The 23937-nt window shown below is 40.9% G+C and overlaps 1 protein-coding gene across 2 annotated transcripts in view; it reads right to left on the bottom strand.

Annotated features, from left to right (window-relative positions):
- The window catches only part of PLEKHM3 (pleckstrin homology domain containing M3), a 222554-nt gene that overhangs the window by 181847 nt on the left and 16770 nt on the right, over positions 1 to 23937 (bottom strand). The window contains exons 2-3 of one of the 2 annotated variants that reach the window (XM_006142436.3): positions 15243 to 15979; positions 14713 to 14911 (exon numbers count right to left, since the gene is read on the bottom strand). In XM_006142436.3, coding sequence (XP_006142498.1) covers positions 14713 to 14911; positions 15243 to 15979 — 936 coding nt within the window. Of the gene's footprint in view, positions 1 to 14712; positions 14912 to 15043; positions 15980 to 23937 lie in introns of both variants that reach the window. The other variant, XM_006142437.3, reaches the window with a different exon arrangement.

The following is a 23937-nucleotide window of genomic DNA, read 5'->3' as shown; positions in this document are numbered from 1 at the left end:
GAATCTGTGCTAACTGTAGGTGGCTAGTGCCAGACTGAATGGCAGCAACTGGGGTAGAAGTAGAATCTGTGCAAATAAGTCAAATCAACTCCCATAGTGTAGTACCCAAGGCAGGGGCTGCATCTCTGTCTGAGGAACTCTAATTCCTCAGGAGAGGGTATTATGATTCAGTGAGTTGGACTGGCCCTATGGTGCAGCAGTTAGGTGCTATGCAAAAAAGCCAGATCCCAAATGGTTGACCAGTGTTCAAATCATGGCCCCGCTGGCTTCACACTGGGATAGGTATGCTCAGGAGCCTGACAGAATGGAGAACTGGAGGAAGAAGAATGCAGCATGACTAGCCACTGGGGAGTGCTTTCTGTCTCTGTCTGTCTGTCTGTCTGTCTCTTTCTCCTTCATGCATGTACACTACTAAGTGAATACAATAAGCTTTCAAAAAAGAAACAAAGGTTGGATATGTTGTGTATTTATCCCTCAATGGTGGAATAACGAAGTCTCTAAAAGATCCTGTAATTAAAACAAAACAAAACAAAGTCCCAGGAAACCTGCAGGACTATGTCTATTTTGCCCAAAGGTAAGGGCCTTTGACTACTTTTAGACCCAAAGGTGTAAAAAACAAAAAAAGTCCTGGGACCAGCAGATGGTGTAATGGTTACATTGCTAGACTCTCATAAGTCGACTCCAGGCTTGAGTCCTGGACCCAGCGCCTTAGACCTCATGCTGGGCGCATGTACATATGCGCCCAAAATCCTGAGAGGAGAGGAGAATAAAGAAGGGATTGTAGTGTGGACATCCCCCCTAGGGGTTGATTTCTCATTTCTCGATTTTTCTCTCTCTCTCTCTCTCTCTCTCCAGCAAGCACACATGCCCTAATAGCAAAAATCTCTCTTTAAAAATAAGTCCCAGGAAACCTACAGGACCGTGACTATTTACCCAAAGGGTAAGTTTGGGGTCCATCATCTATTAATATTTTTAACAACCTACATGACAGGAGAGAACACGTCAATTTTTTTTTTCTTTTTTTGCAGATGACTGTAACCTAAAATCTCTAGAAAAGATGATAAAGGCAGGAAACCCAGTGGTGGGAGTGGAGAGAGAGGGCTCAACATAGAAAATGTTCAGAAATATTTAGTGTGCACCTGCTGTGGGCTAGCTGCAGAGTTAGGAAATGGCAACAGACAAGAGCAACACAGCTCTAGCCATCAGGGGACAGATGTTAAACAAATATTAGGTCATTGGGAAAGTCATGATGTATTTCTCTGTTCTACGCAAAAATGCATCATGACTATTCCAACAACCCCATAGGTACATAAATGACCATTTAATCTCTATTGTCACAGTACTAGAACAAGAGCAGTAAACCAGAATTACAGTGGAGGGAAATTAGTAGGTCCTAAGTGGCTGGAGAAGGTGTTCTCAATAAAGTGACCAAAGGAATGAGCTGGGGGCAGTGGTGGGAGTGGTACTATTCCAGGGAGAGGCAACTACACAAGCAAAGTCTCTAAGGTGGGTGGGAAGGAGGTGGTGCATTTGAGGAACAGGGAGAAGCCAGAGTGGCTGGAATTTGGTATAGAGGAGAGAGTGTGCAAAAAAGCAAGAGGTGAGACTAAGGAGAAGGGTGGGGTAATTGTGAGGATGCTGGTCTTCATGCCAAAAGTGGGAAGCCACTGAAGGATTATAGAGAAAGGTCTACTAGGGTCAATCCGAATTTTAATAAAATCGTGCTTGCTACATCTGAGACCAGATTTGAGAACGTTTAGAATGAAAGCAGGAAGACTGGTTAGGAGGCCAATATGGTCATCTAAATAAAAGATGACTCAGTTGGCAGCAGATAAGGGGGGGTAAAAGCTATCTCAAAATTCAAATATTAAATGTTTCTCAGGTATAAGATAAAATAAGGCATAGCATTCGGATGTATTTAAAAAGAAGCTAGGGGCCAGCAGATGGCATAATGGTTACGTTGCTAGATTCCACATAGTCAACCACAGTTCAAATCTCGGATCTGGCAGCTTTAAACTCACGCTGGGCCTGTGTGTGTGCATGCCTAAAATCCCGAGAGAAGAATGGAGGAAAAGAGATTGCAGCATGGCCATCCCTTTGGGCGGGGGCAGCGGGGGTGATTTCTCACTTTCTGTCTCTCTGGCAAGCACACGTGCCCTATAGCAAAAATCTCTCTAAAAAGAAAGAAAGAAAGAAAAAAGAAAGAAAGAGAGAGAGGGAGGGAGGGAGGGAGGAAGGAAGGAAGAAACTAGAACATGGATCAAGGATTTGATATAATCCTTTCCTTTCTTGTACCCAGAAAAACTAGAATCCTGTTAGAACATCATTAATGTTTCTGAATGTAAAGGAATACACGTAAACCTGGAGATGTCAGCAGATTGATACGTCAATGGTTAAAATGTTAAACATGTGGAAGAAATAAAGGAAATGTACTTACATAACCAATAGAAAATGGACGTATGGCTTGAATGACTGACTGAGAACACTCTGTGGGCTACACCAGTGGTTTTTGAAACTGTATGCACCCATATCTATCAGAAAGTTTGTTTAAAATCCCAGAGATTCTGACTTCTTCGACAAGTCTGCCCATCCCTTCCCACATCAACACTTGTGATTCCGATGCAAATATTGCTCATAGGACACTGAGAAATCCTGGGCTAGACAAACTGGTCCCGGGTCCTACCTTCAAAAAGGCAAGACACAGAGCTGCAGATCTGTAACTAGAGTCGTGAGCATGGCTGAGGGTAGGGTCATGAAGGAGGAATGTCCCACTCTACTGGGGCCATTAGAAAGGAAAGGGGGGGTGGTAGTCAAGAAAGGCCTGGAAAAAAGTCTTTAAAGGTGTGTAAAGAATTTTTCACATCCAGAAGCGTTGAGCTACGTACCATATAGAACTGTATCCAGAACCATGGTCAAACACTGGCTGTCACCCCTGATCTCAGGGTTCACTGCTTTGCAGACCTGCTCTATTTTCTTTTGAAATAAAGAAAGGAATTTCCTACTCTTCGTTTTTCATTACTGTGATTTAATTAAAATATTTCAAGGTGTAAAAACATGTAGCCACAATGCCTACTACATTAACTTTTAGCTTTTAATTTGCCCCTACATCCCAATTTCTGGGACTGCAAGTCCCAAATTAGTACAAATGAGTGAACAATTACACAAAAAATATCAACACAAGAAATAAGCTGGTATTGCTACATTACTAGATTTCCTTAGCTAGGGATGTGTTTTATAATGGCAAGTTTTTCACTTAAGTACAAATGCTCCTGCCTTTGGGCAGTACAATGGATTTAGAAAAATCCTGAAGTAGCTCTTACTCTAAGGAGTCTGTGGAAAGCTTAGTTTTTCAAGGAACTTAGAAATTAAGAAGAATTTTGATCTATCCCAGTCTAACCTAAAACCACACTTAGAGAAATTTCTCTCTCAGTGAAAGGTCAGTAAATAGAAACTTTTTACTTAATGTGGAGTCCAATGGTACATTAACACTTTCTTTAAAAGTTTAGCCGGAAATGAACACATGATGAGAACAATGTTAACCAAAGAGGAAGCTACAAAAAGGGACAAGAACTTTCCAGACCAAAGTACAGCAACAAAGACTGGGAGAAATGAACGGCTTTTTTTTTTTTAAAGAGCACAGCTATGGTCTATGAAGTTCAGGAAGGTCTATCAAAAGATTCCTATCTTCTGAAATTCAAAATGATTTTATTCTTCTGAAACATATCAAAGACTACCATGTGACTTCTATGATGAGAATACCAGGAATAAATCAAAAAAGCAAATTTATATCTTATGATATCAAACGGCCTACTTATATAAAGTGATCATATCTCTTTGAATTTTACGATATAGAATAGTTTAAAACACAAATTATATAACATTTTTTTACTTCCATAGACTTAACATTACTATTTCAGTATATGTTAATATTCTTCTTATACATTGATTTTTTTAATTTAAAATTAGTTCCTGGACCTAGAAACTTAGACCACAAAAAAGGATAAAAAGTAATTTATCCAATGATAGACATCAGAGCAGGAAAAGGATTCCCATCTCCTGTCTTTTTAGTCAATTGTTACTTCTGCTAGCTTAAGTTCTCTTTCCAAAAGGAAAAAGGTATTACTTATTAAATCTGGTTTAAATGAAGGACCACAATAATCTCATTTCCCCCTACTCTTCTATAGCCATTCAAAGAATCACAGAATGAGAGATAAAAGAGACCACATAGAGCAAGGCCATTCTCACTACAATATGCCAGACAGAGAAGGAAGAAAAGTCAAAGACCTTTGACTTTCATTGTATGTAATAATTACTTATTTGTCTGGCTTTGAATTATTCCAGTTCTATGAGGACACATAATGGAATTTATTCTCTATATATCAAGTAATGCTTAGTATATAGTAGGGCTTCAATAAACATTTACAGAAGGGCTAAACAAATAAATCTTGTTATTCATTCTCATCTTCTATATGAAAAAACTCTAGATCAGACAAGATACCTGACTAGTCTAAATTCCAGGTTTTCCAGTCTTACCGGCCAGGTCTCTTGCCATTCCACTCATTTTTCACCCAAGGTCATAGAGTTTTCTTAAGTAAGGAAAACCTAACGCATTCTGCAAATTTCTATTACCTTGGTCTAGTGGAATTACTCAGGGTCGGCCTATTTTCTCTTCTAGGAGGCAGCTCTGTAGAAATAATACTTGTGCATCCTTCCTAGCCAAGGTTGCATTTATTTGCATGCTAGAGTTTTCAGCCCCTTCACTATTTTATGACACAATAATAGATGTGGATATCTGTTCTTTCTCCTCCCCACTTCACTCGCCCACCCCCCGAGGACATGTACCCTTGCCAGAGTGCCAGAGAGAGACAGAGATAGAGAGAGAGGGATAGGAGGAAGTACCTCCCCATTAGGAAACAGTCATGTTGCAATCTTCTTTTCCATCTCTTCCTCCATTTTGGGAATGCACACACATGTGCCCAGCATGTTTCTCAAGCCACACGGCCCAACACTTGAACCCTGAGGGTCAACTATGTGGGAATCAGGCTGCCTTAATCTGAGGGCCACAAATCTGGCCCTAGATGTCTTTTCTTCTCCTTCTTTCTTTCTTTATTTTGAGATGCCCTCATCCCATCTTGGGCCCAGCTAATCATATTGTGAACTGGTGGAGGATGAGGCTGAGTATCATTTTTTTTCCTTTAATTTTGCTGTAGGGTGTGTGTGTTAACCAAAGGAGAGACAGAAAAGACAAAGAAAGTGAGAAAACATCATTAGGAACGATGGCCATGCCACAATCCTTTCTCCTCCATTCTTCTCTTGGGATTTTAGGCATGCATGCACATGTGCCTTGAATGTTTTCCAAGTCACTGGGTCTGGGACTTGAAGCATGCGGTCAGCTATGTGGGATCTACCCATCTTAACTACCATGCTAATAGCTGGCTGTGGATGTCAGTACTTAAAGAGCCACATCCATGACTGAAATTTCTAGGTGCAGTCTGGTGAGGACGGAGCACAGTGAGAATCTGATCACTTTCTCTTAAACCTGTTTGTGAATGCTTTCAATGCAGCCACAGCAATACAAATGCTGAATTCCTAGTTGCCTCATCCGTATGCCCATGTGGGCTGCTATTAGGTCAAGTTTTCTCTATCTCCTGTCTTTTAGCTTAATCTTCTGAATGTATGCATAGAACTACCGCAGTCATCAGGAAGTCATGATGCAGTTTTGCACAGAAAAACATGTCATGACTTCCCCAACAGCCTAATATTTACCCCTACTAAATCTCATCTTGTTTATTTTGATCTGTTCCTCTAGTTCCTCTAGCTTACATCTCAGAATCTCAATTCTGTCACTCAACATACAGTAATCCCCTTTATCCACGGTTTTGCTTTCCATGGTTTCAGTTACTCATGGTCAACCACAATGCCAAAATACTAAATGAAAATTTCCAGAAATAAGCAAGTCAGAATCATTAAACTGCATGCCATTCTGAGGAGCATGATGGACCCTAACCACTATGCTCTGTCCTGGCTAGAAATGAATCATCTCTTTATCCAGAGTATCCACGCCATATATACTACCTGCCTACTAGTCACTTAGTAGTCATCTAGGTTATCAGACTATGTTCAAGTAATCCTTATTTTATTTAATAATGGCCCCCAAAGTGCAAGAGTAGTGACGCCAAGGGACCAGCAGTTAGCGTAATGGCTATGTCGCTGGATCCCAAGAGGAGAATGGAGGGGAAGGGATTGCGGCGTGACGATTTCTCGCTTTCTGTCTCTATGTCTCTCTCTGTCTGTCTGGCAAGCGCACGCGCCCTATAGCAAAAACCTCTCCAAAAAAAAAAAAAAAGAATAGTGACGCTGGCAATATGAATATACAAAAGACAAGTCGTAAAGTTCCTTTCAGTGGAAAGATGAACACTCTCAACTAAACAAGAAAATAAAGAAAGGAAGAATTGTGCTGAGGTTCCTAAACTCTAGCACATGAACCATCTTTTGTGTGTATTATTTTGAAGGAGGAAAAAGAAATCTATGCTAGTCTGTTGTCACACTTCAAACTCCAAGCGGTCACGGCCACAGTGAATGCGAAGTGCTTAGATACCATGGAAAAGGCAATTCATTTATGGGTGAAAGACATGGAAGAAAAAGGCAATTCATTTATGGGTGAAAGACATGGAAGACAGGTTCAGTGTTATCTGTGGTCTGTATCAATTGTTCCATATCAATTGTTCAACTTGATTTTGTGATAGCTACAAATTTGATAATATGCCTATGATATCTTTATCTAAGCAATTATTAGTGTAGGAGACAAATATTACTAATAGCTAACCCTTATACTGCACATATTATGTGTCAGGCACTATCCAAGCCCTGTAACTCAACTTATTCCATTATGAATAAGGTAGATGTGATTATTTTTTCACATCAAAGATGAACCAAATGGAGGTACTGAGAAGTGAAGCAATTTACCAGAGTCACAAAGCTAGTGAGAAACCCAGGCAATCTGGCTCCAGAGTCCTAGCTCTCAATTATTAAATGATGCTCCTTCTCATTGTTATTGTGCACCTATTTTCAACCTTCTAAGCTGAAAGGGATCCATTAGACAACAATTCTTGAGTAAAACTGCCACTCATGGGAACCAGCAGTTAGCATAATGGCTATGTCTCTGGACTCCCACTTAGTCGACCGAGGTTCGTGTCCCGGACCCGGTGGCTTAAAACTCACGCCAGGCGCGTGTGCATGTGTGTCCAAGATCCTGAGAGGAGAATGGAGGAGAAGGGATTGCGGCGTGACCATCCCCCCTGGGAGGTGATTTCTCACTTTCTGTCTCTCTGTCTGTCTGTCTGGCGAGCACACACGCCCTATAGCGAAAAACCTCTCAAAAAAAAAAAACCAAAAACTGCCACTCATTCACAAAACAATGTAACTATAATCTCTGATAATCCAACTGTCTGTTTTGAGGGTTTTGCCAAATGCTTTTCTGAACATTAAGTGCTATATAACATAGATCTGACCGAATTATTCAGTATTCCTTTTCCTTTGTGCATCCTTAACCAGACTATACAGTTCCGGGGGTTCCAAACGAAGACTGCACCTCCCTTTTCTCCCTTACCATGATGAGCATACAACAGAAATTCAAGTTTTATCTTTGATAGAAGGTAGCTAGAGCCAAGGAGATTCTCCCAGAGTTTGAGTCTACGGGAAATAGAAGAGCGAAGTTTAAAATGGGAAGGGATTACTTTAGCTCTTTAGCCCTCCATACTCCTCAGGAGAAGGGAAAATGCTCAAAATCTTTCAAGAGTAAAGCTTCTCCCTCATTCTTATTGCAAGATCCAAGATAGCTGGCAATGTGTGGCACACATGAAGGCCTTAATAAATGTTGAAATGAACCCTCTGCTAAAATTCCACTTAAGGATTTTACTATCAGCAACCCCTTCATGGCCACATTCATGGCTGAGGAAACAAAATTTAGCTGTTTGGCTCACAAAAATAAACAAACAACAACAAAACAACTAGGAATTTCTCCTCTGCAAGACAACAATCCAAAATGAATTAGAGAATACGGTATGGGATAACAATAATGGACTCAACAATTCGCATTTGCCCAAGCTGTTTACATTTTGGGGAGCATAACTAAGTTTTTGTTCATTATCTTTATCTCCTCTAACTGGCTACCTGCCTATTCCCTAATCCAAACAAATCTTATTACTATTCCTACCAAGTGAGAAACAAATCTGGAAACAGTAATAAAGATAAGAATTGGAAATATTAAGGTGAGTCTATTTTTTTGTTTTGTTTTCATCTCTCATTTCCTTAGATGGTTTGGAACTTAGGCAACTAAAGGACCCCTAGTTTTTCACATGCAAATGAAAACAGATTTGGGCTACTCTAGAACTTAATACACAACTGCTCTTCCTAGCCCTTAAACATCAACAGAACTTTCTCCCTAGTAAACTCACATGCATAATTGGCTACCAAATGCAATTTCTCTTTTGCTGAAGAATTGCTATTCTGCATGATTTACTCCAAGTCCAATAAGTAACAAACTAGGTCCAGCACAAAAATATTGCTTACTTCCAGTCTGGCAGCTATTTAATGAATAATTAACCACCCCATACTTTCTATCAGGGATGCTTGTATTGCTAGGGAAAAGGTATCCTTTATGTCTAAACGATGTCATAAAACAGGCCTCTACCAGAAATACGCCCTCATTTATCACATGAAATGCCATGTGGTATTAACAAGGTCGATGCTGTTTGTTTAATATATTTTGCTTTCATAGGGGCTTGAAATGATTTGTTTTTGCAGCTGTAACGGAGTTAAATTAGGGATTTAGCTTCAGCTTAGCTAGTTGAGCACACATAACCAGGAGCTATTAATTATCTGCCTAGAGCCCTTTGGTAATCTTGCCACAACTTACCACATCCTTGGGGCACTGAGTCACACTACAAGCAGTCAGATTTCGTCCTCAAATAATTAATCTTGGTGTCTTGGGAACTGAAGGGAGACTAAAATTTTGAGTTTTTATTTATTACTCAATATCTCCCACAATGAAAATATTATTAGTGCATAGATTTTTTTTTAAGTTGAGAAATTTAAGAAGAAATCTTTTACAAAGACTCGTTTCTGACATCAGTTCTCACAAATGAGAAACTAAAAACAAGTAAATAAATAAAAATAAAACAGCACTTTACTAGCCTTCTAGTACCAATAATCAACCTGCTCCCCCTTTTCTCTCTTCTCACACTGCTGTTCAGTCTCAAACAGAGCAGGAGTTAGGGGGAATTAGCTCCAAAGATAAACGTGTTAAAAGCCTGCACTACAATTCTAATTTCCCTGTACCTGTGTGTGAGTGTCAGCTGGGAGCCATCGCTGAAAAGCTTGGGGGGGGAGGAGGAAAGGAGGGGAGGGAAATGGGGTAGGTAAGGTGAAGAAAAACTATAGTGCAATTCAAACAAAAATGAAATTCATACACACACACACACACACACACACACACACACTCAGATACACAAAGAGGGGGAAAAATGCTCCCCCCACCCCAGGTCCTAACAACGTACTTCTTTATCAGGGGTTCATTGTCAATCAATTAGCCAAGGCAGCAGGGGTCTGCGAGGTGGGGGCAGCCAGGGAAACAATGGGCAGCCCTGTTGTATTACTATTTAATCACTTTTGCTAAATAAATAGAGCAGCCCCGAGGTGCTGTCATGTCAAGGGAATTTATAACAAAAAAAAAAAAAAAAAAAAATCATTTTTCATTGGTCATTACTTTTTTCCCTTCGGGACAAGAGAGGGTTATTACTGTAGCCTTAAGTTCCATCTTTGTGTTTCTTGCCTTTGATTCCCATTCGGACCCTGCCACTTTCTGGCACTAATTTGTCAGGCCGAACAAAGAGGGGATTTGTACCTCCTGTAAGGTCTCAATTAGGAATGGCTTCTGCTGTATTATGTGCCATTCAGAGAAGACACAATGCCGGTAATTACAGGAATTTGCACTAAATGGCTGAAGAATTCACAGCAAAACTCCCCCCCCCTCCTCGGGTTTACCCCTTCTGAGGGCTGGAGGGGCAAAAAAAGGAAAGCAAAAGCTCTTAATGCCAGAGAGATGTAATTACCAACAGCAGTCCCAAGAGGTTAAACAGCAGCCGAAGGAGTAAAACCATAAAAACTGACAGTACGATCGCGGTGTAAGGGATCCGCTAGGTTCACTGTTGTGTGCGTTGTCTCTTCCATTAACAGGTTCGACTTCGGTTCATTATCAGGAACACTGTCCCACAGTAGGCCAGCCAATTTCACCTCCAGATTACAAAACAGTCGCACAAGAACACTTGTAAAGGCATCTCTTGTCACACCTATAAACAAGTCCCTGGGCCCCTTCATTATAGTACTCAATTGCTAAGTTTCCGGATTGCTGGGAAATTACAGAAAAATGATCTGTATGTGCTAGCGCCAAGAAAACCATGTTATCTATTGAGTGCAGGAGGTACGCATGTCAAATTCGTAAAGAAAACAAAGCCGCTGTCTTATAATCAAATTGATAAAGCATTTTGTGAATAAGCTAAGTTAGGATCACTTACAGGTATATACTTCATAAATATCTTAATAAGCTACATAACCATTTGTTTTAGCATTAATATTTTAACATTGACATTCCCAACTTGCAAACATAATTTTTAACTCTGATTAGCAACTGAGTTCACTGAAGACGTGCACCTCATTTTCTGTGCACCTCTTACAGAGGTGTCTGTAAGAGGCTATAGGGAAACACCAACAAGTGAACTGTTCTTAAATAACTCTTTTCACGTACTCTCTGCTCAAGAACCCTGTGTGATTTCAGATCAAATACTAAGTTCAGCCTTATCAACTGCTTCTCTTTCATAGGTCAAAAGGACAGAAGATCTACAACTTCTATCTACCTGGCACCACTTCCTACAACTCTCTAATCTGATCTGTGGGCCTCACTACTGTAACTCCTCACAATTGCCATTCTACATTCACTGGTGTGAATTATTTAATAACTATCTTCCCTGGTAGACTGTAAGTTCCATGTGGGCAGGACCTGGGTCTGTTTTCCTGCAGTACTGATTCATCTAGAGCAAAGGAAAGCCTTCATTTTCAAATGTCAGGAAGTAGGGCCAGCAGGGTAAAGGCCCTGAAGGCAGGCATGACCCTGGCAGTTTCCAGGAGCAGCAAGAAGACACTGTATTTGGGGCTTCCTAAGTAGAGGACAGCCAGGGAATGGAAAGGAAGCCATGGAACAATCACATGGTACAGATATTAAAAGGCCGTGTGCAGCGCATGTTAAGAAATAAATGGTTATGTTATCAGCATATATTTTCAAAACCATAACCTCAGGCAATTTTGGATAGTCATGATCCATTTTCTCTACAGGGACTCCTCAAGTTTGAAAGAAGGATATAAAATATTCTTCATCTACAGAAAAGATTTAGTAAAATAAAGCCAATTGCACTCGTGTATAGGTTTAAAAGCCAACGTTTGGGGCCACTCTGAATAGGAACTAAAGAGCTACTTGGTATAATCTTTGACTTTTTTTTTTTTAAGTTTTGCTATAAAGTATGTCTGTTCACTGGAGAAAGAGAGAAATGACCCTCGGAGTGATGGGGGTGGGGTGGGGGTCAGTGGAGATAGCTATACCACAATCCCTTCTCCTCCATTCTGTTCTTAGTATTTGGGGCATGCACGCACACATGCCCAGTATGTTTTTCAAGCCACTGGGTTCTGGACACAAACCTGCAATTGACCACATGGGATCCAGCCACCTCAACCACCGTGCCACTGACTGGTGCCACAATCTTTCATTTTAAAAATCTGTCCATCCAAAATATTTAAAGATGAGGACATAAACATATAGGCTAAAGAGGCATACTAAACCCATAAAATACTGTGAATTAGCTTCTCCTTGAAACAATACATAAAGCCAAAACTCACTAAAAATAATGTGGACATTTTTGCATTTTAGAAGGTAAACATGCTATGTATACACCTAGCCTTTTCACTGAATGTGTTTTGACAAGAATGCAAAGTTCAGGACACAGGTACAAAGGAAAAGAGCAGCTGGTTTATGTTAAATGTGTTTATGAGAAATGTGGATCAATTTTTAAAGTTCCATCTGCTATAATAATCTTTGATATAATGAAGAGCCTTTCCAGTAATTTAAAAAACATTCAGCGGTTTGCCTGACAAGGTTTTTGCCTTTTTCTTTTGAGACTCTGCCCCCTACAGGAGACTAAGTATTCCTACCTGTGGTAGAAAAGCAGTATTCTGTGCACAGGTATTAAGGAAAATGAAAAGCAACCCTGTAAACCACATGTGTCCCAAAACAGCTGAATGTAGCACTTCCTGATGGAAGAGGGGTTGTTTAAGAAAAATGACTTTTTGTTTCTTTTGGAATGTGACACACTATACAAATTTGGATTGACTTCTCCCCACCTCAAACTAGAAACCCCGTTGGTTAGAACTCCAAACCAAAGCATGAAAGTAAAAGTGGAGCAGAGCAAATGATTTTGGACTACATTATCCCTGGGCCCTGGATTCCCTATCACTAGCCTTCCTGACCTATCTGGCCCACTTCAGTGGACACCAAATTTAGATAGCAAAGGAGCATCCTAGAGCATGGCGCCTAAAGCGGCTGCCAGCAAGTGCTATTCCTGCCCACTCTCTAGCACTCGCCCTGTTCTTTTCTACTTAGCTTCCTTCTCCCTGCCTCTCCTACTCACCTTTGTCCGCCTCTCATTTTAATTTCTCCAACAGCTGGATGCAGCGGGCTTGCTGAGGGCTACCCTCTGCCTCCATTTCTCTGTCTTCTGAGTGCTCTGAGTGCTACGATACAGCACAGAATAAGAGCGATGCGCATTCCATTAGGAAGCAAACTGCCAAGAGGAAAGTGAATTAGGTGACAGCTCTGGGGAACACCTGAGGCGCGTCTTCCCTCTTCTACTAGAAAGTTTCTTGATTCAGCTACTCTAGTCTCTACCTCGAGAACTAAGCTGGCTTGTCTTCCTTTATTCCAATAACACAACAGACTTGTCCCTAACAGCAATCTAAAACCACTGAAGTGTACCAGAATTCCAGGATGTCAGAAGTAGGCACTTAGTAAATTATTGTGGAATGTCTGAACTTTGAAAGATAAAATATGTAGTATAATAGGACACTGAAATGTCAATTCATTTCTTTAAAAATTATGCTGAAGCGAGTATTTCTTTATTTCAAAATCATTTTCCATAAGTAGCTGGTTGGCTTAACATAGGTCTTTTTTTTTTTTTTAAAGAGAGATTTTTGCCATAGGGCATGTACGCTTGCCAAAGAGACAACAAGTTAGAAATCATCCCCAAAGCGGGGATGACCATGCCATAATCCCTTCTCTTCCATTCTCCTCCTAGAATTTGGAACATGCACACACACACACACCCCCAGCATGAGTTTCAAGCCAACACCACGACCCGGACTCAAACCACAGTTCACCATATGAGAGTCCAGCTTTGTAACCACTATGCCACCTGCTGGTCCCCACACAAGGTCTTCATACCTGTAGATATGTATATAACCTAGAATGACTTAAGTGGTTTGTTGTTTCTGACCTCTCCAATCCCACCTTGCCAGTTTCTGTTCCATAGTTTTTGTGACCCTCAGGTAAGGCAGGGATAATTCATTTTATCCTCCTTTAGGTAAATTATTTTTCAGGAGGAAAGGTCATCATCTTTATCTAACTGAAATTCAAAATGTGGCTTTCATTGTGTCACTATTATTTGACTTTTTTCAATACAGGAGTATAGACAAAATTTAAAATTTATCTTTGGCTGGTGGTGAGTGTATTGCTCATTTCATACAACATACTTAAATCTAATAGATTTGAATTAAAGCTTTCCAAATCAGGCTTCCAACTAAAACTACCCTCATGGAAAATTTATTGCCATAAATTGTGGAGTTTAGTGAAAGAGAAATAATTTGATTTGTATATAGTAATGGATCTGGTTTAGTGAACTTTTTTTTTTGCTTGTTTCTTTCATTTCTATTTTACTGTTCCTGGGGGTGGGGGGAGAAGGAGCAAAAGAGAGAAGCAGTAATAAGGTTGGAGGCAATAAGATTACTGGCCTCAAATTCTACTTTGTGTGTCACCCTCACGCAGCAGCTCCAGAAGCCCCGGGCTTCCCCGTGATGAAGCACAGGCCCATCATGACTCAGAGGTCATCTGTTGAGTCATCACCAACCTTGCTTTTAGCTCTCCACATTTTCTGTCAAGGCTGACTTTTTTAGATTCCACCTTAACAGGATCTGACAAGGCATGATCAATGACAGTTATGACTACAGACGTCTGCCTTGCCTTAGGAGCATCAGTAGTCAGCTCTGGGCCCAGATGTCTCCTATGTGACACTCTGTGACATCCATATTACAGTGACTTTCATACAAGACGGCAGAGGGAATGGAATCACACCTGACTTAGGAAGCCTAACTTCTAGTTTGGTTATGTTTAGATCAAGTCATTTTGATGCAATGTAGTATATCACGGCTCCTTCTACCACCATGGTGTAAGGAGGGATGTGTTCACAGAGCAAATGCCCTGGAAGAGAATCTTTCTATAAGTGGGAGGAAGCTGTGACTGGCCTACTGAGGGGATTTTTTTTTTTAAAGTGAATTCCAATTGTGGGATTCAGAGCTGTTCTTTAGTGAACTTGAGGCTGGAAATTTGCTTCATACCTGCACATTTGAAACTCTGAGCAGTGAGTCCTCGTTCCAAAGACAAAGTCGTCAGAATGCTCAGGAAGCTGGTGGTCACAGACTGGCGCTTGTTCTTCCTGAGTTCAGGCCCGCCCATCTGATCCTTGGGTTTGTTCCTAAGCGTGACCTGCAGGTTTTGCTCTGAACTCCTCGCTGTGTTGGCCGCTGTTTTCAGAGCCTCCATCTTCTATAAGTGGGAGAGGAAGCTGACTGGCCTACTGAGGGGATTTTTTTTTTTTTAAAGTGAATTCCAATTGTGGGATTCAGAGCTGTTCTTTAGTGAACTTGAGGCTGGAAATTTGCTTCATACCTGCACATTTGAAACTCTGAGCAGTGAGTCCTCGTTCCAAAGACAAAGTCGTCAGAATGCTCAGGAAGCTGGTGGTCACAGACTGGCGCTTGTTCTTCCTGAGTTCAGGCCCGCCCATCTGATCCTTGGGTTTGTTCCTAAGCGTGACCTGCAGGTTTTGCTCTGAACTCCTCGCTGTGTTGGCCGCTGTTTTCAGAGCCTCCATCCATTCCTGAGCCCTCTGCCGGGTCTCAGCTCGGAGGCGGAGGACATCTTGGGGAAAAATGACTTGAAAGCAAGAGTCGCAGCCATCCAGGTTGTCGATCTGGACAGCCAGACACACATCCACGTTGTAGCTCAACAGAGGATCCTCGTCTAACTTGCCAGGCTGAAAAGCCATGAGGTATGCCCTGCTCAGCACAAACGTAAATGCCTTCCAGTTGTTCTGGACAGTCAGCCTGTAGAGCGTTCCTGATTTGATGATGTTCTGGTACTGTTTGGGGCTGTCCAAGACAGGGGATGGTGGCAGCAGCCCACTGGCTTTCTTCTGTAGACAATGATTCTGTGTGCTATCCATGTGGTGACCGAGACCTGGTGAGTTTGCCAGCTCATCCTGCCGTCCCACGTAACCAGGCACGGTAGCATGCACGACTTCCCAAAGTTTCTGCCCCCAGTCCAAAGCCTCCCATGCGGACTCTGCTTTTAGCTGTAGCTGGGTGTTATCATACAGAACGGTGTCCACCATCCTGGCCTCAAGGTTTCCCAAGACAGATATGTTCTGGAAGTGTGAAAGCTGGTAGGTGGCATAAAGGTTTTGATTCCCACTGCTGTCCAGGCTGTAGAAGTATAAGTTGTAAGGTGAGAGTTCTGCGTAACAGCTTTGCCAGTAACTGTCGTGGTCCTTCCTAATCTCCAGGTATCCCTTCTTCAGAATGTTTGGGAATGTCTGCTTGTGTTCTAGAAAGGGGGTTAAAAAAAAAAAAGAGGCAAAATATTTATTAGTTATGTGAAGGTAGGTGTACAAAACCAAGCAGATCAGGGGCTGACATCCCTCTGTTTCAAACTAACTAAGCAGAAGTAAAATTACAAGATGGGATTTAATTGGCAAGATATAGCTAGAGGACATCTCATAGTGAAAAAACTGAAAAAAAAAAAAAAGGAACTGTGAGTGTAAGAGTAAGTATGAGAGCATGCAACATCCATGTGCCTGCAGAGGTCTGTGCAGAAAGCAAATCCAGTACTGCAGTAACTGTGACATACAACACCGCAAAGGTCTAGGAACCAATCACATTTTGCCAGGATTCCTTGTTTTCTAGGTAGCATTCTACACGGTACCAGAAGCTCTCAAGAGAACATTCCTTCTGTGGCTCAACCTAACTCCTTGTGAATACTTTCCTTAGGTTGGAAAAGCTAGGAAGGATCAATGAAAACTAGAGAGCATAGTGTGTGTTGCTCACAGACTCCTGTTTCTCAAGTACCCCGTCAACCCTAAAAACAGTTCATGGCCTTCTGTCTTGTAACCACTTCTCAAGAATTGACCTAATCAGCTTGATCTGGAGGTCTCTGCTTGGATGACCATTCTCTCTCCGAGCTTGTCTGTGCTTCTGCCATTCCCTGGACTTGCAATGCTCCTTCCCACAGCTTCCACCAGTGACTACACATTTGCTCTCTTCCAGAAAGGCCTGTGTTCTGACTCCTACAACCCCTACCCTCATCTTGCCTGCACGTATCCCTGGGTCAGTATCGAGGATCTCTACTATACTGCTCCTCTATCATGGACTCTTATCGGATGGTATTACAATAGTTTGTTTTGGTTTAAATATCTAAACAAATACATCTATCTATCTATCTATTTTGCCAGATGGAGTGTGTGCACTAACCAGAGAGAGAGAGAGAAACAGGGAGATGGAGAAGGTACCTCCCCCATGGGGCATGGTCAGGCCACAATCCCTTCTCCTCCATTTCTCCATTCTGGGAATTCTGGGCATGTGTGCACCTGTGCCTGGTATGTTTTTCAAGCTGGCTGGACCAGCACACCAACCGTGGCTGGCCATGTGGGATTTGGCTCCCTGAACCACTAGGTTATGTGGCCAGCCCAAATAAAATAAATTTTATGGTTGTTTTCATTTACTTTTTTTTTTTTTTAAAGTCTGTCTTCCCTACCAGACAATAAGCTCCACTGAAAGCAGGGATGAGGTCTCTCTTTTCATCCTTATGTCCCAGTGCACTGTATAATCCCTGACACATAGCAGGTACTTACTAAGTACTTGCTGAGTTAGAAATAAAGATCCTAGGAGCTGGCAAGTGGCGTGATGGTTAAAGGCACTGGAGTCCCACATGGCTGGCCACAGTTTAAGTCCCAGACCTGGTAGTTTGCTTTCTCGCTTTCCTTCTCTCTGTCTCTGTCTGTTCAAAATTTTAAAAAACAATAATAACAAATGGAGTTAAATAAATAATTCTTAAAAAGAAAGAAGGAAAGCAAGCAAGCAAGCAAGCAAGCTCCTAGAGGGACCAGCAGATGGCATAGCAGTTGTGTTGCTGTACTCCCACATACCCAACCACAGTTCAAGTCCTGGACCTGGCAGTCACTGTGTCTGTCTGTCTCTCTCTCTCTGGTGAGCACATGCACCCTAAGGTAAAAACTAAACCTAGCAATTCCCAGAGCAGGTAGGCAAAATTCCCTTTCTTCCCTTTCCCTCTATCTCACAAACTTACTTAGCTACGCCACCTTTCACCAATGATTAGCTGCGATGTACACCAGTTTAATACTCTAATCAAAGGTGATTCACACTGAAGATACCTCCTCATCTAGTATCAGACATGGAACTGACATCCATGCAAGAAGAAGCTCTCTTGCCTGGTATAGATTTTAATTTCTGAGATCTTTCTCCATCTCTTCGCTGACACACATTAGTGACATTCACAAACTAATTGAGTCATTTCCTAATGGAGGCAGACCACACTGCCAAAGGGTATGATTCCTGCTTGTGGTGAAGAAAAAAAAAAGGGCGGTAAGATCTAGATCTTAAAATAGCAAGCCAAAAGAGAAAAGGAGAGAAAAAATAAGGCAGAAAAAAGCCAGTATTACCTGTTTTACATCTCTGGTCCTGACATTCATTAGTATTTTTGTGGTAATGCAAAAGCCATTAATTTCTTGCAACCCACACTAATCCCTTTGTAGAAACAGATAATGGATGCCTATTCTCAGGTTATCTGTCTATTCTGATAATGCAATAAGGGAGGCAGTGCTGTTAGAGACACTGCTGCTGCCTCTCCCCTTCTCATTTCCATCAGGCACTGATGACAGGCCAACCTTTCCTAATAAGACACAACCTCGTGTCCCTCGATCCCTATCTCTCCTGTGACCCTGAGGCTCAGCTAGGCCTTTCTGAGTAAAATAAAAACCACCTCTTTTGCTTTTAGCTAAGCATTTTCCTCTCCTCTTCTTATCTTCCTGAAAGCTTTTTACAACGGCTACTGTGAATTAGAAAGTCTACTTTAACAGGCCCAAACTAGCAACAAACCTAACACCTCACTTCCTCCTGACTGTGTGATCTGGGGTGGAAAATGCCAGCTTGGGTGGACTGAATGAGAAGTCCTGCTAGAGAGTCTCCAGAGTTCCCGAACATACCTCATGCAGACTAGGGTAAAGAAGGCACTAGGTTCCATCTTTTTTTTTTCTTCTCAATAAGAAACATTTCTTATCTCTGTTCCGCCTCAGCTTCTGCCCTCTCTAAATGGTATGTTAAATTGATACAGAAAAGAACAGTGTTAATTATTAGGGAAAATCAAATCAAAACTACAATGAAGCTATCTCCTCCTTCTAGTTAAAATAGCTATTGTCAAGAAAACAAAACCTAACAAATGATGGTGAGATGCAGAAAATGGGGCTCTCTTTACACAGTAGGTGGGGATATAAATTAGAAATCTTGCAAAAAACTAGAAATAGAACTGGCAAATGATCTAGTAGTCCCAATGCAAGGCATACATCCAAAGGAAATGAAGTCAGTATGTTCTAAAGATATATACTCCACTTTGTATTGCAGAACTATTCACAACAGCCAAAATGTTAGGAAACAACCTAAGTGTTCATTAACAGACAAATGGTTAAAGAAAGTGTTGTATTTGTATATGATGGAATACTATGTAGCCATTAAAAAGGAAAACTCCAGTCATTTGAGGTTAAATGGGGGAAACTGGAAGGCATTTTAAAAAATTATTTTATTGAACTTTATTTTATTTATTTATTCATTCATTCATTCATTTTTATTTGACCGGGGGTGGCGGGAGAGAGAGAAAGAGAAAGTGAGAAAGCAGACCGTCAGGTCCAGGACTCATGGCAGTTGGCCACGTGGGAGTCCAGCGCCCTTAACCACCACACCACCTACAAGCCCATGGAAGGCATTTTTTTTCAGTGAAATAAACCAGGTATAGAAAGAGAAACAACACATATTCTCTTTTATATATGGAAACTGAGGGAATTACCTCATAAAAAGAGCTATGGAAGGACCGACAGATGGCATAGTAGTTTCGTCACTGGACTCCCACCGTGGTTCCAGTTCCAGACCCGGAGACTTGAAACTCATGCCAGGCTTGTGTGCATGCGTGTCCAAGAACCCAAGAGAAGAATGGAGGAGAAGGAACTGCAGTATGGCCATCGCCCCAGGGGGTGATTTCTCGCTTTCTGTCTCTCTGTCTCTCTGGTGAGTACATGTACAAAAAATTCTTAAAAAAGAAAAAAAAGTAGCTGAAGAATGACTACTAGGGTACTGGGAAGGATGATGAGGGGTGTGGAATAGAGGGATGTTGATGAACGGAAACAACTGCAGGTAGAGAGAAAGAACACTGTCCGGGAGAGTGGGGTTAATAAGAAATTACTGTACATAATGCTACAAATGATTGAGATGATGGGTATACTAATTTAATACAATTCACACGTATTCATGTACAAAAAGAGCACACTGTTAACAATTGTGTTAATAAAAATTATTTTTTAAGATTTATTTACCTTTATTTTTTAAGATTTATTTACTTTTATTTGTTATTATTAATATTTTTTAATTTGACCAGAGAGCGACAGGGAGAAAGGGAAAGTGAAAGCAAGCCTCCAGGTCTGGGATTCGAACCATGGTCATGGTGGGAAGTCCAGCACCTTAACCATCATACCATCTGCTGGCCCATAATAAAAATTATTAATAAAAATAAAAAGAAAAAATAATAAATTAAAAAGAAAACAGTACTAATCATAAGAACTGATCTATCCTTTTTTTTCTAAGTTTTATTTATTTATTTTATGAGAGGCAGAGAGAGAAAGACATGCACCCACCAGTCTCACACTGTAGCCCCCAACATGCACAGCATCTACCAGCCAGCAAGGAAAACAGGCATGCCTGTGCACACCATACCTGTCCAGGCTGACTCAAGAACCAAACCCCAACCTTCCAGATGGTTCCAGTATTGCAGACCAATGTGTTATCACTGTCCCACTGAAACTGGATAATATATCTTATTCTTATAGGCTGCAGTTTGCGATGTAATTTCTTGAAAATGAGAACAAGATTTGATCTGGAAATTATTCTCTGGGATGCTTATTCCTCTCTGGAGGGCCTTCATATCATACATTATTAACATTGTATATGTAAAGTATTAATTACCTCTTATTGAAGAGGGCTGGAGAATTACCATTTCTCTTTCATCTCTAAATGTTCTTTTCTTTTGGATCTAAAGTTTGTTTGTAATATTTCTGCTACTGACAAATCAAAAGCTATATATTTAAATAAAAACTTTCATTAATTTACTAGAGTTCAATTTGTTTCCCCAGATTATATCATTTCAATTCATTCAATTAATGTTATACATATTATTCAATTTCATAAATGAATAATATTACTTAATACCCTAAGTGACTCAGACAGATATATGATCACTGACCAAGATCATCATTTCCACAGCGAGAATGATGGCCCTGCCACAATGGGACAGGCTAGCTCAATGCTCTGCACTGCTGGAAGCCATGCTGAAGACCATGGTTGAATTGCACATGCTGGGTGTGCACGCAGGTGCCCAGGATCCTGGCAGGCTGGGAAAGGGTGGAGGGAGGGAGTTAGGCATGAGACCCTTTTGAGATGCTAGTTACTCACTCTCTCTCAGCTTGCTTGTCTTTGCTCTCTCTCATCCATAAAATAAATAAATAATCAAAATGAATCATTTTATTTATGAATTTCATACTGAAACCACAAGACAGAAATTCCTTATGGAATTTACGAGAAGGGAAAAAGATTTTTTTTTTCCTCATTGCTTTCCACTTTGACTAGTATAATTACCTGATTCAGTTCCTCCTCAATGAAGATCCTTTTGCCCTTTCTTCCTCATCATTTCAGTACTCAGTGCAGAGTTTTCAGGACAAAATTGCTATTGACTGAAGAGGAATAACGAAATATTTCCAGCCATGCACCTGATTCACATTCTTCTTTTGCTATTATTTCCTCTATCCACTCTAAAAAAACCCATTCTCACCGTTATTACCTCCATCAAGGTTTACTCTTCCTCCAGACTAACCTTTCTGGGTCTCTCATACCCCTTCCCAGGACCCTTCTCAGACCAAAAGCCTTCACAGAAGCCTTCCCAGTTTCAGGGTGCCACACAGTAAAGTCCACACTCTTAGCTTGGTCTTAAATATATCATTAAAAAAAAAAAATGTCAAACACATCCAAAGCAGGTATGAGAATAAAATGAACACCATGTATTATTAGTCATTCAGCCTTAAAAATCATCAAGTTTCTATTATTTTATTTTTAAAGAATTATTTTATTTAACTTTGTTTATTTAGTTTAATTTGACCAGAGGGGGGCAGACAGAAAGAGAGAAAGGGAGAAAGTGAGTTGCCAGGTCCATGACTTGAACTGCAGTTGGCCATGTGGGTGGTTGAGTGCCCTCAACTACCATGCCATTTGCTGGCCCTTCTTTTTTTTTTTAAGAGAGATTTTTGCTACAGGGCATGTACAGTCACTGGAGAGACAGAAAGTGAGAAATCACCCCACGCCACAATCCATTCTCTTCCATTGTCCTCTAAGCCTGCACAAGCACCCAGCGTGAGTTTTAAGCCACCAGGTCCAGGACTCAAACCGTGGTTGACTATATGGGAGTCCAGAAATGTAACAGTTATGCCATCTACCAGTCCCAAGTTACTGTTATTCTCGTTTCTTTTCTCCTACCCCTTCCCAACTCTTGCTTTTTAATTGTTTAGTTGTTTGTTTTTGTATTTTACTGTAATGAGGGAAAACAAATCATAGACATTTTATCATTTTATCTGTAAATACTTCAGAATATGTCTCTAATCTACCATTTTCAGACCCAATAAAATTAATATTTTCTCATCTAATACCCAGTCTGTGTCTAATTTTTTCCAGGTTGTCTCAATACATTTCTTCCTCTTTCTTCTTTAGAAATTTTTGCTATAGGGTGTGTGTACACACGAAGGAACAGAAAGCAAGAAATCACTCCTCAAGGGTACGGCCATGCTGTAATTCCCTCTCCTCCCTTCCTTCCTTCTTCTCTCTTCCCTCCCTCCTTCCTTCCTTTAAAATGTGTGATAGCGTATATGCACTTGCCAGAGGAAGAGAGTGAGAGAGAAAGTAAGAAAGCACCTCCCAGCAGGTGGCCACACCACTATTCTCTCTGCTCCATTCACTTCTCGGGAGTTTGGGCCCACATGCATACATGCCTGGCGAGTTTTCCAAGCCACTGGGTCTAGAACTTGAATCATGCTCTCAGTCATGTGGGATCCAGTGCTTTACCCATCATGCTACTGGTTGGTCCCTTGACTGCAGTTTCTATTACCACCTCCTAACCTTCCTGCCTTTTTCTCTCACCACTTTTTCTGCCTTGATTTCCCTTCATTTCAGCTTGTCCACATTCTCCTCACATTTGAGGGTTAGTATAAAATCTCACCTATTCTGACCCTGGAATTTGATAGAAAGTGGTCAGATATGGAGGATCTATTGCTGAGTGAAGTAAGCCAGGCTATGAAAGAAAGATATTGTATGTATCCACTCAATATATCCCGACTATCCACACTCTATGGTAGAGACGAAAAAATTGGAGGACATAAAAGCAGTGAAGGTACTTAATAAGAATAGGACAGTGTGGAATGGGGGAGGTGAAGAGAAGAGGATAGAGAAAGATAGCAAAAGAAGAATAGAGAGGCAGGACGTTAGTGAGAAACAGATATGGCTTAGTGCGTGTTGGTAATGACATGTATAGTATTCTCAACTGGATTGGTCTGAGAAGTACTTCATGATGGGCAAAGTCTTTTACAAGCAAAATGAGAAATAGTGATTGACTGTTTAAAAAAAATAATTAGAATAATAATAATAATGATTGGGAAAATCATAGAAAAGATATTGAATGATGAAGTGGGGAGATTAATGTCTCTGTATTGACTGACATGCATGGCATTCCCTTTTGAAAAAGCAATGTAATACACTGTAAAGTTATATGCAATCCAATGTAATATAAAGAAGATTATGATGATAATAAAAAATTTTTAGAAAAGAAATAACCCACGCAAACAGAAGCTCTTTAGTGACTGATAATTTGTAAGCCTCTTGCTGTTCCTGGTAAATAATAATAAATATTCACCATAAAAAAAAAAAATCTCACCTATTCCTAAACCTTTCTTCATCCCCTCTAGTTGAAAACAAGTCTTGGGACCAGCAGTTAGCATAATAGCTATGTCGCTGGACTCCCACGTAGTCAACCGCAGTTCATCCTGGACCTGGTGGCTTAAAACTCATGCCGGGCACATGTGCATACGTGCCCAAGATCCCGAGAGGAGAATGGAGGAGAAGGGATTGCGACGTGACCATCCCCCCTGGGGGGTGATTTCTTGCTTTCTGTCTTTCTGTCTCTCTCTG

The sequence above is a fragment of the Tupaia chinensis genome, unplaced genomic scaffold, assembly GCF_000334495.1.
Source record: "Tupaia chinensis unplaced genomic scaffold, TupChi_1.0 Scaffold000076_1, whole genome shotgun sequence".
Lineage (NCBI taxonomy): Eukaryota > Metazoa > Chordata > Mammalia > Scandentia > Tupaiidae > Tupaia > Tupaia belangeri.
The sequence above is the reverse complement of the archived record's forward strand: the minus strand, read 5'-3'. Positions and strand labels throughout refer to the sequence as shown.